The sequence below is a fragment of the Phoenix dactylifera genome, chromosome 3 (genome assembly GCF_051530095.1).
Source record: "Phoenix dactylifera cultivar Ajwa chromosome 3, Ajwa_hap1_PhDact_Kaust_v1.1, whole genome shotgun sequence".
In the NCBI taxonomy this organism is placed as follows: Eukaryota; Viridiplantae; Streptophyta; class Magnoliopsida; order Arecales; family Arecaceae; genus Phoenix; species Phoenix dactylifera.
Genome location: NC_143192.1, coordinates 24,092,354 through 24,112,606, shown reverse-complemented (window position 1 = coordinate 24,112,606; position 20,253 = coordinate 24,092,354). Strand labels below are relative to the sequence as shown.

Sequence of the window (20,253 nt, the reverse complement as noted above, 5' to 3'; positions counted from 1 at the left end):
GAATTTGGTTTCAAAACTTTTTAACTAAATGCAGCGGATAAACTATAGTTTCAATTTGAAAGCTAAAGGTGCTGAAGCAAAGAATGAATGATAATAGAAGCAGAAATATAAAGAGACAAGCACACACACAAACACAGAAAATTTCTAGTGGTTCGGTGCAATCCACACCTACATCCACTCCCTAAGACTTTTGAAAATTTTCACCATAACCTCTCTGATTACAGTGCGGTCGTTTTTCGAGCTCACAACCCAACTCGTTTTTCTGGGATCACAACGAACCCAGTCGGTTTTCACAGGATCACCAACCAAAATCTTAACTTATTTGTTTTTTGGGATCACAAACAATCCAGCTAGTTTTCACAGGCTCACCTACCAAAACCTTAACCCTTGTTGAATCTCCTGATTCAACAACTTCCAATTCAGGTTTGGAAGAACCTTTATCAGTTTCAGAACAATTGAAACTGTTTCAGCAGATTTAAAGCTAAGTAAGAAATGCTGTAACAATGTAAGTAAAGCTTCAAAATAAATGAAACAATAAATGTAAATCTGAAGCTATTAAGATGGTCGTTGGCTGCTGTTGAATGTCTTGATTGTACAGCAGCAGCTTGTGTTGAATATCCCAGCTAATTTCCTCACAGAATGGTTTTTCTCTTTGAAAGCTCTCTTGTGAGGATTTGATCTTTGGAAGTTCGGATTTTGTGTATTTGGATTTTCTCTCTTGTTCCACACCTTCGTCTCTCTTTTTTTCTTAGCGCTCCTTTGAATTTATGGACTTCATGCTGATCAAGAAGTATAAACTAGCTGTTAGCAAAACTATCCGTTGGCACCCAGCAAAAATACTGTTTGAAATTAGCTGTTGAAGTTGTCAGGATAACAGGGGTCGTCCCTCCAAGTTGAGAGGTCGTCTCATATGCTGAAGGAGACGGCTCACTAAGCACAAGAGTCGACTCTTTCTTTTAATCCATACAAAATTCCTGCACTAGCCTCAGAGGGTCGACTCGTCAATGTTGGGGGTCGACTCATGTAGATAATGGGTCGCCTCCTTAAGAAAAAGGGTCGGATCATTCCTTCAGTTTATATAAAGTTCCTGCGCTGGCCTCAAGGGTCGACTCTTCAATGTCGGGGGTCGACTCATGTAGATATTGGGTCGACTCCTCAAACACAAGGGTCGGCTCATCTAGTTGGTCTCAGGCGGTGATTCTTCTCTGTTTCTCTTCAACGACACGCGGATCGACTTCTTAAACAAAAGGGTCGGCTCACTCGGTTTACAGACAGAATTTTCAGGGTTCTTGATTCTTTAGAGTTTGTTGGTGCAATTTTCATCTTGAAATTTAAACCTTCACATTTAAGCCAACATCATTAGAGTACATATTTAACTCAATTGTTTTTGTGATCATCAAAATCCATCCTTTAGGGTTTACATTTATATATATATATATATTTTAAATTTAAAAATATTTTTTAAATATTAATATTTTAAAAAAATAATTTTAGCTCAGATCTATATAGAATCTAACAATGGATGCTATATATATTTTTCTAGGCCCGTGGGCATGCATCAAAGGCTACTTATTTTTCGATTTTTTTCAAATTTAGGCATAAGCTACTATGCCCATGATCGCATCAAAATTTAAATAAATGGACAGTAAATTTTGTTGTTGAGTAGCTTGCATGTCTCTTAATATGCTTATGATTTCACTTTTTTTTAATTTTTAGTTTTTTAATATATTTTTTTAATTTTATTCCAAAAATATATTTTTAAATTTAAATATTTTTCATAATTCAAAAATTAAAATTTTTTATGTCATCGTGTAGATAATTCATAGATCTGCAACATATAATAAAATTAAGCTCATATTGAAAATTTTTAGCATATCACTCATTATTTTGCAATTTTTGAGCAATTTTTTTAAGCCTAGGCCCGAAAAATGAGGGAATTAAGTAGAGGAGAGGAGGCATATCTTATTTTGGCTTGGATCTTTCTTTTGAAGTGCTGAATCGGTGTGATTTTCGTCGTGAGGGGAAGGGGGGAAAGCTTTCCGCCTCTTCGCCGCTTAGAAATGATGTTGTGAAGGCCTCGAGCCTACCCAACATCATTTTGTCACCGGTACAAAGGAGAGGGGAGAGGGCTCGGTTCAGAATTGGGTCGTCTTGGTGCGAATTGGACGGTTTGCACTGAGTTCGAAGACCTTTTCTGGCCGGTTCAAGTCGGTTCAGAATCGGTTCTGGTCGGTTTGTGGCCGAAAATGAATCCAATGGCCGAACTGACTCGGTTTTTCATCGGGTTTGCTTGGTTCGGGCCAAACTGGGCGGTATGGTCCAGTTTGGCCATTCATGGACTCAACCTTAGAATGTAGTATATGTAGACAAGATCGTTGCAACATTTGTTGAGAATGTTTCTCTGTTTATTGTATATTAGGAGGACTGTTGAGTAGTTGCGTTCGTAGCCACTGGAGGACATCCTCTCTGAGAGGATTCGAATAGCAAGTCGTTGAAGGTTTCAGGCTGACCCTCTGAAATGAAACCACCACTTAGCTACAAAGCATTGAACAAAACTACATATAAGATGGTGGTAATTATCAATAGTAAACTTATCAAGTAATAGCTATTATTTATATAATATACTTGGATAGTTGGATTCATCATAATATTGCCCTTGTTGAGCATAAGCTGTGGAAGACTTCCTTAGCAAAAGAGACATGGCACACGATGTTATAATATGTTGAATAAATTATTAATGGTTGTACATACACCTCACCTAAATTAACTGAGCTCCTTAAGACAATGCGGTGCTACATCTGCATCAAGCTGTATCTTGTATATTATATTGCATAGGGTGGATAGAAGTTTATTGTCCATTGCAATGGTATGTTGAACTGGCCCATACCATCCGGTTTAGTTCGTACCGGACTGGTCAGGTCCTGACTGATACAGCGGTGGAAAATGGTACCAGTCGGTACCGGTTCGAACCGTCCCATACCAGCCCCCGTACTAGCTTGTACCGGCGAGCTCAATTTTTTTTGGACTTTTGGGGGCCAAACATTGGTACTGATTTCGAACCGGTCCGAATCGGTGGCGAACCGGTCCGGTGGCCGACCGGTATGCCTACTGGTATCGGTTCGACGAACCTTGATACTAGGGATTTAGGTTCATGCTGTAAGCTGCTAATACAATTTGTAATTATTTTAGTACGACATGACCAACTAGAAGCCTAGACAATGGTCAACTATTTTAATATATATTCTTACCTGCTAAATGTAGCTTCCTATCTATCTAGTAGTCCCACCTCTGTTTAATGATGTCTATGTACTTATAGGCATTCACTGGATCTGTCTATCAGATCTGTTCCATGGCAGCCTTAATCATGTGATAAAGGAAGCCCAATTGCAAGTATATCTCTCAGTCCATGACCCAAAGCATAGCGTGTAGAGGCTTGATAGCCTTCACAACCCTGTGAGCCCGTGTCCAAAATTGCTGGCTCTTCACCAAGCCCTCCATGTGTCTCCCCTCAGTGCTAGCCCTTGCATATCTGCTGTCCTAGCACTCAACGTTAACAAATATCTGGTGCAAGCATGCTCTCCTCTCAAGAAAGCTATCAAGTACAATATAATTAGCGGCACACCATGTCAGATCCGACCTCTGTATTTCTCCCGTAATGAACTTTCTCATTAGAGCTAGGATTTATGTCTGATTGTAACTAAATCTGGTGATGAACTTAGCTATCTCGATGACCTGCCAATCTTGCGAATCTTTTCGATATCCATTAGCATGAGATCGATGCTATGTGCAGGACATGGTGTCTAGAAAATATGCTGCTATCTCTCCATCAACAATTCATCGGTAGCCTTATACTATGGTCCATTATCAGTGACTATCTGCACAATGTTCTACTCTCTCACAATGTTCTACTCTCTCACGTGATCTATTACCTCCATTAGTTTCAAAATGTACCATGTATCGTGCACCTTATCTAAAGTATCAATTGACTTATGAAAGATTTTTATGTCCCAATAAGTCCGGAAGTTAATGATGCTTCGTCTGCTGGGACCTGTTCACCTATCACACATTATGTTAATCCATAGGTGCCCCACTGGCTCTAAATGAAGCTATGAAGTTCTCGAGCTCCTCTTTGTTGTTGTTAATGAGCTCAACATGGATATCCTTCGGTCCTCGAAGATCCACACTCTTATTCTTCTCTCTATATTTAGGCAATGGCGGACCAGTAGTATGTGTTGGCTGTTGCGCTCGCTGGAATGTGGCTTTGCTGCTCGACTATCCTCCTCCATCCTCTTTCAGGCAGCTCTCTCTTTTGTTACTTTGAAATCAGTGAAGTGCATCTTCAGCGGCTGGCGGACCCTCTAGGGGCACTTTTAGGTACCCTGCTCCTTTGAACTTAGTGTTGCACCATTTGCACCTTTAGTGGTGTTGACTTGAGAGCATGACTTCGTGATCCCAACCGATATCACGCTCTGGTTCCTTCCTCATGGATGGATCTGTTCCTGCAAGTGAACTAAACACATGTCAAATTTTTTTTTACGTTGATTGATATTTAGGTAATTAACCATGTGTAATACTAAATTCTTATTTTTTTCACTTAATTAACTAATTTTAATTGTTTTTTAAAATTATTCAATATTTAACTAAAACATATCTAGATATTTTATTTTTATTAAGAAAATGACGAACCATAATTGGGATGTTGCATTTATCATTATCTTAGCTTATTGTTTTTATTTATTTTTGGAGAATTGTGAAATTTCAATATGCTGCAAAAAATATTTTTTTTTACTTTCGAAAATACTTCTAAATTACCTATTTTGCTAGTAATTTTTCATATTTTTTTAATCTCATATTATTTTTTTGATATTTTTTATTTTAAAAATATTATTAAATATAAATAATTTATAAAAATATTTTTAGATTAGATTCGTATAGGATCGTGATCTGGATGCTACATATATTTTTTTTAGTTCATGGGCATGCATAAAAGGCTACTTTATTGTGGATTCTATTTAAACTTGTGCGTTGTGCCTATATCACTATTCATGTGAAAATGCCCAAACTTGAATAAAATGATATAAAATTTTTATTAAGAGTGAGATTCATACCCTTAAGCATGGTTCTGATTTTATAGTAATTTTTTAAATTTTATATTATTTTTTATTTTTAAATCTAAAAGTATATTTTATTTAAAAATCATAGATTCAATAAAAATTTATGATCTTGGTGTCATAGTGTAGATCTACTATAGATCTACAACATATTAAATGACACAAAATACAAAAATTTAACATGTCCTCTTATTCTTTTCAATTTTTGGCCAATTTTTGGTCTCAAAATAAAAAAAACACATAAAATAAGTGAGGAGGAGCTACATTACCTGATTTCAGCAAGATCCTGAGCTGAAATCCGTTGAAATGGCTAGATTTGGGCTATTCCATTTTTTTTTAAAGAAAAGTATCTGTGGCTATTGAGAACCTCTTGTGGTTCTTAGATCCCTCATGGGGCTCTATTATTGATGTCACATGAGAGGGGAGGCGACTCATGAGCGCGGCAAGGATCGGGATGGGGGAATCATGCGCGCGGCATGCGAGGATGTGTGTGGGGTGCAAGCGCATGATGCGGGAGGGGGGGATCATGCTTGTCACATGCGAGGACACACATGGGGTGTGAGCGTTGGTTGTGCTTGAGGATATATAGATGATTGTGCTTGGTCAAGGCACAAGATACTTGATAGAGAAGATTGGGGGGTAGGAAGATTGAATGATGTGTTGTTGATATGAGCAATTTTTTTCTCAAATCCTGTCGTTCAGTCTATAGTAACCAATTGAAGTAATTTTTTTGATATTTTCTCTCTTTTCTTCTATATTTTTTAATTCTTTGTTATTTCCCCATACCCTATCGTATGAAGAGTGTCTAGCCATGCTTTGTGGCAGTTTATTTTTTGTTTTCTCCCGTTTACCTTTTCAGACAATTTAGTACCTTATCGGTTTGGTTCGGTATGCCTCAGTACGGGCTGGTATGCTTCAGTACGGGCTGGTACGCACCTCGGTGCACCTCGATACAGGGCTGTATGGGGCTTATACTGACTTGTAGTTAAGTTTTGTATATTTTTCTTTTGGTATGGTACGGTATGCCCTATACCAGATGGTACGGGGTGATACGGCAGACCATGCTCAAAATAAACAATCCTTTACAACTCACAAGCAACCTCAGTAGATTGCATGCATATCTCTACTAATAGGAAAAACTTCCCAACTGACAATGGAGCTTTGCATGAGTTCTTTAAATAGACTCCATATTTTCATACATGATTCCTTTTCAAGATTATTTCTATTGATAGAAGCAAGAGGAGTAGTAATGAAAATAATAATGCATGCAATGAATCAGAAACATTTCATGATTGATAGGATGATATATCTGACAATCCTTTCAATCAAGTTTGTTTTCATAACCTTATTTCACATTTGGTTACAGCTGCCCAAACTCTACTTGACTTTGTCACAGATATTCCAGGTAAATTTCATCAGTTGATTGGATTTATAAATGTCAATCATGTAGTCCTTCCATGGAACAGCTCGTGGGCGTACAACTATTCTCAAAGTCTTCTCTCTTGAATCAGTTGTTCACCTTCCAACGATCATAACCATTCACCGATATTCCATCTAGAATCAGTACTTTACTGGGAATGTGCATCACTATGGTGATAGTCTGCAATCAGCATAATCAGCATTCTCTGAAGAGCAGTCAGTCCACCAAGTCAAAAAAGGAAAAAGCACTTCTGTTGATTTTGGATGTCAAATCTGCGAAGAAATAATTCTTGTTTTACTGTAACAGCAAATAAAATATTGATGGCTGACTAATAACCAGCATCAGCTTTGTATGATCTTTAATTGTTGTCACATATAACAGTAAGCATTTAATCATAATCTAGATCTGTTGCAACTAACAGCAGCGGATTCATAAATTATAGGCATACAGCACAATATAAAACACTGCTGTTTGATTGTTTTTATTCAAAGGACGGGCATGACTATTATTTGCATCTTTGGTGATCAGTCTACCTCTATACTTCGACATATACTTGTTTTCCATTTTGTTTTCCTCCCTTGGTCCTCCTCCTAACTTCCATTTTTTAGAACAATGGCTATGTAAAGAGATTATTGCTAGGGACTGTAGAATATCTATGTGCTATTTTACTTTGTTCTATGGTATGATATCTTCATTATTGTCTACAGTAATTGTTTGCTAGAAAATTTCTGAATACAGTAAGGGCTATGATTTTTTCACTTCTTTTTTATTGTTTTCTGCAAATAATTTCTTTCCTTTTTTCCATTGGTACATTCGCAGCATGGAGGTGTTCTAGATCAAGTTTAAGTGTTGGTGTTATTTGTCCGTATAGTGCTCAAGCTCACACTATTCAGGCAATGCTGTCAAATAAATATGAGATAGAATGTGGTTTTCTCTTCTGGGTAAGTTCCTGCAATGAGTTAAAAAGCAGCGAAGAAGATGTGATAATCATATCAACTGTCAGAAGTAATGAACATGGCTCTGTTGGCTTATGGTCCGATCATCAAATCACTAACTATTGTTTAACACGGGCCAGGTAACTTGACAAAATCTCCTTCTGTGTACCAATGTCATTTTTAATTCCAAATTTATTTCATGTGTTTTGAATTGAATGGTAGGTAGATTAGAACAACATGTTAAGGCTGTATGATTAATTATTTATTGGATTTGTATAGCTCCTCATGAAACTCTTGATTTTCTGTGAGCAGGAAATTTCTTTGGATTGCTGGAAATGCACAAACATTGAAAAGCAGTCATTCTGTGTGGCAAGAACTGGTCCATGATGCCGAAGAACGTGGTCTCTTTGTGAAAGTTGCCGAGCATAATTTTTTTTTCAACACTATAACTAATGTCAAAGATGAGCTTAAACAGCTTGATGAGTTGCAAAATTTGGAATCTGCACGTTTTAATGGCTTAAAGTGGAAGGTTTGTTCCTCAGATGCATCATTCGAAAAATTTTTACCTCCTCTCCTTGGTACTCTTTCTAAATGTTTGTTAAAGAAATTTCATTTTTTCGTGAATTATCTTCTACAATTCTGCTTTTGAACCACTACAGTTTGGACAATTTTTACTTGAATGGTTATCAATTTGTTCTGTAATATCTGATTTCAAGTTAGCATATCATATGCATTTTGTTAGGCATACTGTTATAGTTCTGTGGAATAGTTATTTCTAATTGCTGTTGTCTGTGCTATTTTAGGTGGAAGAAGAATGAATACAGAGCTCTGCAATTAACTTTTTTTTTGGAATAAAGTTGACATGGATATTCTTTCTATTATCTTTAGTTTGCGAACTTGTAACTGTCCTTCACTAATTATATAAAAAATCCATGACAATTGCACCTTCATTATCATTCACGAATGACATGAAGCTTGACCATCTACATATGTTTAGTAAGAACTTTTTAGATGTCGGATTTGCTTTTGCTTTGGCATTATAAGCTAATGCACTCATTAGATTGTTTTAAGAATTAGTCTTGATTTTATGCAGATACCAATGAACCTCTTTCTAAATCTAAATGTGCCATTGTTCTCAAAAAATAAAAAGTATAATATGCTGTTGGTAAGGTATTTTGAAAGAATAATCTTGAGTTATTTAAAGAATTCAATTCATGTACTCGGTGCACCAAAATGCAGTTTTTTTAAACATTTGCAAACTTTTATTAGGCAAAAGATTATAATTCATTTGCTACTTCTTGGAAACATATAGTGGCAAAAGTTTTATGATATAACTTGTGATTATCATTTTCTGGATGTAGGAACTAAGAAGGTGATCTAATGTATGGGTGAAAGCTTCAAATAAATTAGCATTGGTCTTAATTTGCTTCATAAACTTATGAAAAAATTGGAACAAACATTGGATGGAATGCTCTAGTTACAAGTGTGGATGAAGGCTGGTGTTTGTGAAGCCTTAGTTGGAATAATTTGATTAAGACACAACTGAATGGCAGTTTTTTGAAATTAGGATAGGTAAATAGTGAAACTAGGATGAGTAGAGGAATGAGTATGATAGAGAAAGTTTGGAGTTACATGTACAATAAAGATCTGAAAAACCTGGTTAAGGTTCCTGGGTTTGCTACAAGGGGTTTAGAAAGAAGAGAAGAAAAGTTATGTTTACATGGATGGAAGTTTTGAAATTGGATTAACAAAAGCCTGCAATGACACCAGAGATTGTTGTTGTGAGAATGTTTTTCACAGGATTTATAAAGCAGACCAAGATGGCTGCTACAAAGCTTTAATTCTTATAACTATTTCGGTTCGTTTTTTTGTTTTTGTTCACTAATTTTACTTTCATAATTCTGGCTACATCATTTTCATTTTTACTACTTTTTACAAATAGCCAGTTGATATAGTTCAATTGCATTTGTAGGTTCTAGTTAGTGATGACTTCAAAAGGTCATTTGTTGGACTACAGGATAGTTTGACGAAACAGATAATAATTGGACTTCTGTGGAGGCTAGCTTGTGGTTGGCGTCCAAAGCATAAAAGTCTATACTTCTCTAAGTTTGTGAAACATTTCAGGGTTCATAGTCTATCTTTGATATGTACAACTGATATCATTAAAGAATCAGAATATATCCAAGTAATGAAGGTCTGGGATGTGCTAACTCTTACAGAAGTTCCAAAGCTCCATCAACGTCTTGAGCGCATGATGTCTTCATTTAGTGATTGTTATGTTAAGTGCTGCATGATGGAGAAGATTGAGGGGTATGCATTACTCACCTTATCTAATTCTTCAGATGTCTTTGCCTATGGGAATGATCTTTTTTTAACAATGTTAGAAACTTTTTGAGTTTCTAGTTATGTGCTTAAACAGTAGAAGATAAGCTTCTTTTTGCCATTCGTTGAGATGTGGAATTACTGTACCTGTCATTCTTTCTTCTTCAAATAGTTTGGTAATGGAGTATTTGAAAGTTCTCATTTGTCCAATTTAACTTCTTTCCTAGGAAACTTGTGTTACCCATGACTTGGGCGATCTGTCCTGCTTCTTTCCTAAACAATGAACCATTACTTTATACTAATGGTATACAAAGCAGATTGGAGGCATCAGGTGATGTCACTAGCAAGGGTAAAGATAGTGAGGAGGTTATGCTGATGAAATTCTATGCTTTATCTTCTGGAGCTGTGAAACATTTGCTTACTGCCCCAGACGGACAGCAAATTGAGCTTCCATTTGAACTTAATGATCTTGAAGCTAAAGTAGTCACATTCTCAGACAGTGCTTTTGTACTTGGTCGTTCTGGAACTGGAAAAACTCTCGTATTGGTAACAAAACTGATTCAGAGGCAGCAACACTATATTCTTGCACTGCAGGGTTTATCTAGACAAGAGGTTCAATTATCTAGCAGTTCTCATGATTCTGAAGAAGGTACAACTGATGCAGTTCCTCATGTGAACACACTGCACCAGATATTTTTGACAATGAATCCTATTCTTTGTTCTGCTGTGAAGACTTGCATTTCACAGCTTAGAAGGTTGGAATCTCTCTTTCTTTATGAATATTTGCATTAATGGCCATTCATGTCCTTTATCGTAGTTTGTCACAAGTTTTGGATACCTTGTGCATGTGCTTGTCCCTTTTTACTTGAACTTGCTGTGTGAAGTTCCCCTATTTCTTTGATTTGCTTTGATCAACTGAATTGGCCATTGTAACTACATGGGTGTCTCATGGAAACATCAAAAGATTTATTTTGTAGTAAGAGTCACTGCTTCAATTCATAAATTCACGGAATGTTATATGGAATAAGAATAGAAAAATCTAATTATAGATGTCTGTTATGCTTATTTGAATTTATGGCTGCATATTGAACACTAACTACTACGGATAGTGTTCAAGTCTTGTTTGACTAAATTATTGCAGATCAAGTATTGTTGATGAATTATACAAAGATACATTCTAGAGATCATTGATGTTTTATTTTCTCAAACTAGAATTTGGCACATGCAACACACTTGCTAAAGATGAAGTCTAATGGGGGGCGTTCTCGGTCCCCAAGCCCCACACCCAAGGTTCGCTGTACCGGTCGGTACCGAGCGTACCGTACCGTACCGACACTCGGTACGCCTATACTAGTGCGGCACCGGTACGGGGTTCGGTACCGGTACGGCGAACCTTGCCCACACCATTGCCTTCCTTTGCTGCTTGGCTTCTAGCTAGGTTGCAATGTTGCCGTGGACTGATTGGAAGTTTAGCGCTAAGGTTTTGCCCCGTAGGAATTGGAGTTGGCAGCAAATCTCTATGCCTAAGTTAGTTGGAACACAACTTGGATGGAAATTGATAGCATAGTGGCTATTCATTAGAACTGAAATGAAGAATACAAAGTGCAAGTGCAAACAAATAAATCTAGTGGGGTATACAAGGTTCCTGCACTAGCCCAATCTATTAAGGACTCGGAAGGAATCCATAATAGTCCAATCTAGCGGAGGTAGACATTCCTCTAGCTAGCCTAATCTAGTGAGAACTTGATGTGGTTCTCCCTAGCCCAATTCCTAAGGCCAAATAATACAAGTGGACTCTCCATAGGTTTCTTCACAATCTGGATGGATGCCCCGCACTTTTGCTCTTCAAGGATATTTATAGACTGCAAGGTTGGATACAGATGCTGGGATGCAATTGCCCTTGGCTGCGGTCGACTACAGTTGGCTGCGGTTGGCTGCAGTTGGCTGCGGTTGGCTTGCAGGATTTGGCTGACTGGGCCATGCATCCTAGAAAACTGGCCGCGCACCCTGGCGAGGTTCTTTGTAATGCTCTTTGGTCTTTTGGAACCGTCGGGGCGGGCTTTGGGCGGATGCCTTGCTGGTATAGTAGGAGGCCGCAGCTGCAGTGCGCCGATGCACGGCCAAGGCCGCGGGCGCCCGCGCACGGCCAAGGCCGCGGGCGCCCGCGCACGGCCAAGGCCATGGATCGGTCTAGCTCGGGCCAGACCCATTTGCAATGCCCCTCAGTATTTTGGAACCTTTGGGGTGAGCTTTAGCCGGATGCCATGCTGGGGTAGTAGGGAAGGAAATGCCCGTTGTAGTTGGATAAGAGAGTGCGCAAGGGCGCGCACGGCTGGATGGGTGCGCCAAATCTTGTGGGTTGCGCGCTTGGGCAAGAGCGCGCGCGGTTGGTCGGGCGCGCAGAAGCTTGTGTTGCGCGCTCGGCCGTTGCCTCGTTTGGCTGGTGCGCGTGGTTGGTCGGGCGCACAAGCACTAGTGCGTAGCGCGCGCGGCCGTTGCCTCGTTTGGCTGGCGCACCCGGCCAGCCTTGCCTCGTTTGGCTGGTGCGCGCGGCTCGCCGGGCGCACAAGCACTAGTGCGTAGCGCGCGCGGCCGTTTCCTCGTTTGGCTGGTCGAGCGCGCAGACACTGATGCGTAGCGCGCTCGGCCTCTACCTTGCTTGGTTGGCGCCCGTTGTGCTGATGGGGCGAATTCTGGCGTGCGGGCTGGTCCTGCGCGTTATCATTGTTGTCGCGTACTGGTGTTGGTCTTGGCTTGTGCCTATTTGCCTTTGCTTGTTTTGGCCGCCTAGGGCTTGGTTAGCCTCTAGGCTTATCAGTTGCCTGATCTGGTCCTCGAGTGTTGCTTGGATCTCGCCTGGCTGAGTGCCATGGCTGTGTAGTTTTGGGGAGTTTCCATCAAAGTCATGATGACTATGAGTTGGTCAGATGTTTGTCACGACCCAAACCCAGATTCGTGACACGACTGTGCTATTGCCGACTACTGCCCACAATAGCACGAAGCCTCATACATGGGTAACAGGATAGTCAGACTAGTCAAACTGTCATATATTTAAAATTTTCAGTGTAACTTACTGAAAGGTACAAAATATAGAGCTTCTAAAGAGTTTATGTACACAAGTATAATTACCCCCAAAAGATAGAAATCCTGATACAAAAAGAGTATCTCTCGCCGCTATCACTGGCGGTAATCTGGAAGAAAAATATAAATAAAATGGTATGAGCTACACGGCTCAGTAAGTAATCCTGCATAATCTTATCGGATCAACTACAATATTAAGCATTTTTAAGCAGGGTTTGGGAAGCTAACATGATCATTACTTAACAATTCTTCATGATAAAATATTCGTACTGAGTTGGTAAATTGATATTTTATATCAACCAGTATTTTCATCAAAATATAACTTTAAACAGTACATCGGCATGCCGTGATTTACTCTCTTTGATGCTACTGCTCAGTCATTATCGGCCACTGGTCGGGCCAGCTCAGTCATTCTCGGCCACTAGTGAGGCTAGCTTAGTTGCTTTCGGTCAGTAGCATCTAAGAGCCCATAAGTAGTACCTCTCGGATGCTACGGCTCAGTCATTCTCTGCCAGTGGCGGGGCCAGCTCAGTCATTATTGGCCACTGGCGGGGCCAGCTCAGTCATTCTCGGCCACTGGCGAGGCCAGCTTAGTTGCATTCAACCCGTAGCATCTAAGAGCCTATATGTAGTACCTCTTGCAAGTATTACACATAGCTAAATGCAATTCATTATCATATCTTATACTTATACCTCAATTACTATATTAAGTGCAATTATAGTATCAAAATCCATCTCACACACAAATCAACTTGCATGCATAATCCTTTAAAATCTTGACAAACGTTATACACACATGATCCATAAAGTAATAAGATTAAAGACAGACTACTTACGTATATGATCCATAAATGTAATAAGATTAGGACATGTTACTTACATACATGATCCATAACAAGATTAAGACAAGTTACTTACACTTTATAATTTATGTAAGAAAGCGTATACATGATCCATAATGAGATTAAGGCAAGTTACTTAAACTTTATAATTTATGTAAGAAAGTGTATACATGATCCATAATAAGATTAAGGCAAGTTACTTACACTTTATAATTTATGTAAGAAAGTGTATACATGATCCATAATAAGATTAAGGCAAGTTACTTACAGAAATTCGCTTTCCAATTTCTTACGTCTAGGTGACAAATCCTTGATCACCTAAATTAATAACATAGGGACCACATTATTCCCTATTTATTCATAATTTCTTAACTTATCATAATATGAATTTACTTGCTTGGATCTCAAGTCCAATTTACCCAATTTGAAGCCTTTGTTCTCGATTTAGAACCAAATTGGGTTCACACAAGTCAATTGGGCTTTTAATTAAAGGATTGGGCTTTGAGTCAGGGTCAGCCTGAGGCTAATTTGCCCTTCAATCGGTTGAATTGGGCTTGAATTGGGCCTTATTTGAAATCAATTAGGTCTGCTGTGGCCAATTTAGCTTAAGTGGGTTCGTACCCAGCTCAATTGGGCTCGGGTTTAGCCCAATTCATTCAATTGGGTCCGCTCAAACTTAGCTCAGCTCAATTAGGCTTTGACCCGACTAAATTGGGTTCGGATTTAATCCAATTTACTCCATTGGTCCATCTGGACTCAGCTCAGTTTAATAGATTTGGACCCGACGTCATTTGGGCTTGGATTTAGCCCGATCTATTCAATTGGGTTCGGATTTAGGTCTAATTGGGTTCGCCAAACCATTTTCTTTTTATTTGGGCCTAACGGGTTCTGGATCCGAACCCGAATCCGACCCGTTAGGCCGAACCCGTTTAAGGGTCCCATTTTCCGAAGGCTTCTTGCCTCTTCGTCTCCCGCCCCCCTCTCTCTCTCTCTCTCCTTCGTCTCCACCGGAACCCTAGCCGCTCCGGCCGAGCCTTCGGCCTTCTCCTTCTCCGACCTTGTTCTTTTCTTCCTCCCTTGCAGCCCTTCATCTCCTCCCCTTCCTCTTGCTAGCAACCGGGGGGTAAGACTCCCTCGACCCACTGGCCGAGGCGGTGCTCCCACCTCGGAGCAGCAAAGGATGGGAGGCCGACCCCTCCTCTTCTTCGAAGTGATGCCGGAGAAGGAAAGGAGGGCCTGGAGATGGGGCCGAGACTCAGTTTCCTCCGGAAAGCCCTCATCTATTTCGACCACGGCGAAGAACCGCCATTCGAGGATGAAGCTTCAAGGTCTTGGTAAGTATTTTATTTTTGTTCATTTATTTTCTTTCCTCCCTTTCTCCTTTTCTTTTCTTTCATGGTGGCGCCACCACCTCTTCACCGAAGAAGGGGTGGGGGCTTGGCTAGTCTGGCGGCCCTGTGGCCCCATATGGTGCCGGCTCGGCGGCCTCGTGGTCGCATCCGGTGCCCCGGGCACCCGCAGCGGAGGCTGCGGAGCCCTAGGCACCCGCAGGCCGAGTTCGGTTGGGCTCGGCCTGGATGAGCACTGGGCCTGGGCCTAGCTTAGTTGCTGGGCCTGGGTCGGACCTAGGTCATACTCAGGCCGGCCCGTGGCCTGCCCTTGTGCGTGGGTCTGGCCCGGGTGGAACCCGTCGGCCATTTACTCTTCTTCCATCTTCTCAGTGCTAGAGTCTTCTTTCCTCTATTTCAAAGTTGAAACAGAAGGGAGTAACATTCCACAGAAGAACTTCCTCCTTTTTTATTTTGTTTAAACCTATTTACTTAAGTAAATCAGGTCATACCTTGCTTCGGGTTGGCTGCAGCCGAGCAGTACACCCTTCAAGAAATTCCTCCTTCCTCTCCTAGGGCTTCAGAGGTTCAGCTCCTTCAACCTCCAGCTCCAGGGTTCGGCTTCTCTGGTACAATACTCCAGAGGGCTAAGGAATAATAGCGTATTGTAAATTCTAAGTTAAGAAACTGAGAGTTTAAATAAACTCTGCTTAGAATGTGACCCTTGGAGAGGTGGCACCCTCTTCTTCCTCCTTGCTCCGGAAGCCTACAGTTGCCCTTTCCCTCATGCCAGCTGGGCTTGTCCTTTCAACTTGGGTGAGAGGTGACGGACTCCCATTTTGCATGAATGAGGGCCCAAAAGCTGGCCTCCCTCCTACTGGCCAGCTGGGGCCCCGTCACATCAGCCTTCAGGCGTGAGGTGGCAACCCTCCATGGGCGGCCATCCATGGGCCCAATACGGCCCATTAATGACTGGTCCAAATACCCTTAAATTGGGCCTCAAAAGTATTGGGCCCGGTTAGTCTCGGGCTCGGACAGTACAATGTGGGTCTATGATAACGTAACGTGCTTTGATGGTAGGATTGGCTTGAGACATGCGACAATAGTCTAGGGGAGATAAGAGGTCTTGATGGTTGTTTTCAAGTACCTTGTACATTGTCTAAAAATAGTTTTGCTTTTGTGGCCGCTTATTTATGATGTCTAGAATATAGGGACTAGCTACATTTTTTCCTTTATGTTTTAGAGATTATACACTTGTCCCTTCTAACAATTATCCTATTTGTTTTCCAATAATATAGGAATTGGTAGATCCTAATTCTAGTTAACTCTCCCTTCTACTTCAAGGCCCTAGCTTTTGTGGGATGAGTTTCCAAAACTCAAATTTTCTTTTGGATTATATTTTATAGTCCCACTCAAGGTACGCGGTACCGACTGTACCGACGTACCGGTGGGCATCGATACCGGTACGGTACCGAACCAAACCGAGCCGAACCGGTACTGTACCGATGGGGCTAAAAGCCAAAAAAAATTTGGAGCCGGTACGGACTGGTCGGTTTGGGTCGGTACTGGATCGGTCGGTACGGTTCGGTACCGAAATATGTAGCTGTATCGTACCGATAGGGTCCGGTACCGGTATGTACCGGCCGGTACCGACCATACCGACTGGTACGGCAGACCATGGTCCCACTCCTTAAGGTTTTGTTGATCTTTAAGTTTTTGAATTTATCCCAAAAAACTTTATAACCGGTGCATATGTAGATCAAATACCCTAGGTGTGGTAGGTAAGAGTATGACCATAAAGCCATCACACTCTACATTTATACATCTTTGTTAGTGTACATTGATGTAGTAAATACACTGTAATTTATTCTCCTGTGTCGTGATCATGGTATGCTGAACCGGCCCGTACTGGCTATAGAAGGCCAAGCATGGTGAGCTGATTGAAGAAGCCAAACTATCATTGTATACCATGATGGCGAAAATTTATCTAATTTTAAAAAAAAAGATCATCTCAATAGTGTCCGGCAGTTTGGCTTGCAACTCGGCTTTTCGATGTTGTCGATCTTCTCCTGGGCATTATCCAGTTCTACTCGTAGTGGCTAAGGGAGTTCTCATTGAGTCTGGTGATCTTCCTAGTTATTTATAGTAGTCAAAGTGATTTACATCAAGTCTGGTGATTCTCTTAGATACTTGTAGTGGTCAAAATAGTCCACATTGAGTCCGGTGATCCTTCTGGATACGCGTAGTGGTAAAAATAATCTACAACGAGTCTGGTGATTCACTTGAATTCGGTGGTACGTTAGGGAACCCCAAGCCTAAGCTCAAAATTAGGATAGCTTTTAGATTATCCCACCAAAACATTGAAAAGTGTATGTATTACCCATTAGGGGTGGCTACATAGCCCCTAGACTCAAAAAAAAAAAATGAATAGATGTCCATAATATCAATATATTAGAATTAGTTGTCATGTATTTCATTAATTAACAGATTTTTTGTGATTTTATACTATTTTTAGTGGAAAATTTTATTTAAAATAGAAAAATGTTTAAATGCGAAAAATATTTAATATGATAAGTTTTAAAATAGCTACTTATAGTTTGTTGATTAACATAGTTTATGTTGTCTTTAAAGGTGAATTACTCAAAATAGTTGATAGTTTGATTAAACATTGAAAACATGGAGCATGCATCAAGAACCAATGAGATAAATTTTAAACTAGTTTCCTTGCATTTTGTATGTTAACAAGATTTATATGACTCCAAATTAATTTAAAAAAAGAAAACTAATTAAAAATCATAAAAAATGTAATTAAATACAGAAAATATCCAACATGCATCTTTTAATCAATGTTGAAAGGTAAAAAGATAAAAGTGAAACATGTTAGAATTTAGAAGAATTAAAATTTTCAAAATAAAAAAAGAGCCCAAATTTTAAGTGAACCTGGCAAATTCTTTGCTGACTTCACTTAAAATTTTTAAAATAAATTAAACAAGTGTTTGGAGGGCGAAGCCCTTGCTCCGGCCCGCTGGCTCCCTTCGGTGCCCCTCCAACGCTGTCCAGAGGCCCTCCCTCTCCCCCCTCTCTTTGTTCCTCTCTTTTGTTCTCCCTCTCTCACCCTCTTTGCTGTGTCGGTACGGCTCGGCATAGAATGGCATGGAGGCGTATAGAACCGTGCTCTAATACTGGCATGACGAACCTTTGTATAAATTATTACATGATTATATTATTGTTATATATATTTAATATGTGCGGTGAGTGTATGCTTTCATGCTATTTTCTAGTTGCAAGGATTTTTGTAGTTGAAACTATTACCAAATTTTGCTGCAGTTCAAATAGAAGTTTTGGGCCTCCTTTTGCAGTTGAACTGTAGCCTACAGGCATCGAACACTTGTTTTGTGTGCTTGCAATTCAATTACGCCAAACTAAAATTGTAGCATAACAATTGTCGGCAATCAAACAGCTGGATAGGAGAATGCTACTTGGCCGGCACTAGCACCCCCCTTTTTAGATGGGGATACTCCTAGACTTTTTATGTTCTTTTGGAATTTTGAAAGTGAGTCATTGTTGATTATTTTATTACAATATTATGAATTATTTCCCTAGTTTCATTTATAGTTGGTTCTTAAACCTTATTGGGACCACAAGTACTGTTAAAATATCGATTTTCCTGCATAACACACCCCATTGAAAATCACTAGAACATGGAAAAAGTTCAGTTCATATTCGGATTACACATCAAAAAAAAAAAAACAACAAAAGTTGGGAAAACAAAACAAAACAATCAAATTTGCATCCTGGTACTGTACCGATACACAACCTTATTCCCTGAGTTGGTAACATATGGGTTGGTACCATACCGGTTTGGCAGAAACTGGTACCATCTTCGGTGCCATTATCCAAACTCTCTTTTGGAAGCATCAAATCTACCATTATCCAAACTCCCTTTTGGAAGCATCAAATCTTAATACGTAATGGACTGCTCCATGTCAAGGCCTAATCCATTTCTATTTCTATAACTAGGAATCCTATTTAACTACTAGGAGTGACAAATTCTGGTTTTAGTTTTTTCCTACTGGTTAAGCATTAGTCTCCTGTAGGGGGAGGCTGAACCTTTTATGTACAACCTGATTTACCATACCTTTTGGACAACAGATAGTTCTACTAATTGCATGTTGAAGTCTCTCGTGGTATGAGTCCGGGCCAAAAAGATTTCATCCCCAAAATACAAGATCAGAGTTTCGGGGTGTCTGTCAAAGTATTATCTATATTTATGGGTTGGAAGTTTCTTGGTTTCACACAAGCAACAAAATATGTCGTAGATAATTTGTCTAATCTGTAACTACCATTGCTACTGGTGACACTCATGACGGAGAAAACATGCCTCATAAAGGTAATGCTTGCTGATTTGCTGAAAAGTGAATGGTTAAATTCAAATTATGATAAATTAGTAACGTAAACCAATTATAATAAAGTTTCCTCTCCTTGGACTGAGGCTCGTTGTTATTGTCCTAAAAACCATATTGCCTTCTTGTGAAGGGGCCTTGTTCAATGGTGAAGTACCCCTGATGCATTCCAAGAAATCCCTTACATGCATGGTCTTGGTGGAGTATGAAAATGATCAAAATACTCCTTTTGCCTAGTAAAAGGAACAATTGCTCTTGAACTTAGAATTAGGCCAATTTTCTATTCGGGAAAGCAGACTCATTCGTTGTCTTAACACGGTTTAGGCCAGTTATCTGAAGCCAAGTTTTGGAGTATGAAACTGTGACCCGTCTTTGATTGAAAGCCTGGCTCCTTCACAGTCCGCAGCAGATAGAAGAAGGGCAGGTCATAGATTCATACCATATGGCTTACATACATATGTACAAACATTTCTATGGACTTAAGCTGGCCAAGCCTTATTTAACTTCTTGACTTTCGGGGCTCTTTAAGCTAGGGACATGGCATAATACTAGTCAGATCAATAGGTAGAATCAACCAATGACCAAAATATGACTTATCATGTCTGTGCCAGTCACTGATTTGAACGAGACATATTGCATAGTGCTAACACATGGCATGCAATTGGCATGAAAGGTAAACAACTCTTTTTAACCCCAGTGGTTTGGGTGCGGGTGTTTGGATTCAGGAGTTCCTAGAAATATGAACAGGGATGATAAGGGATTCTGCTTCAGTCAATTACTTTTAAAGACTTTAAACTTGTAATTATATATT

The 20,253-nt window shown here is 39.8% G+C and overlaps 1 protein-coding gene across 2 annotated transcripts in view; it reads left to right on the top strand.

Moving 5' to 3' along the window:
* The window catches only part of LOC103724242 (uncharacterized), a 46,992-nt gene that overhangs the window by 9,855 nt on the left and 16,884 nt on the right, over positions 1-20,253 (top strand). Inside the window, exons 6-9 of one of the 2 annotated variants that reach the window (XM_088717913.2) lie at positions 7,351-7,606; positions 7,779-7,995; positions 9,484-9,776; positions 10,016-10,543. In XM_088717913.2, the coding sequence (XP_088574039.1) occupies positions 7,351-7,606; positions 7,779-7,995; positions 9,484-9,776; positions 10,016-10,543 (1,294 nt within the window). Of the gene's footprint in view, positions 1-7,350; positions 7,607-7,778; positions 7,996-9,438; positions 9,777-10,015; positions 10,544-20,253 lie in introns of both variants that reach the window. The other variant, XM_017846917.5, reaches the window with a different exon arrangement.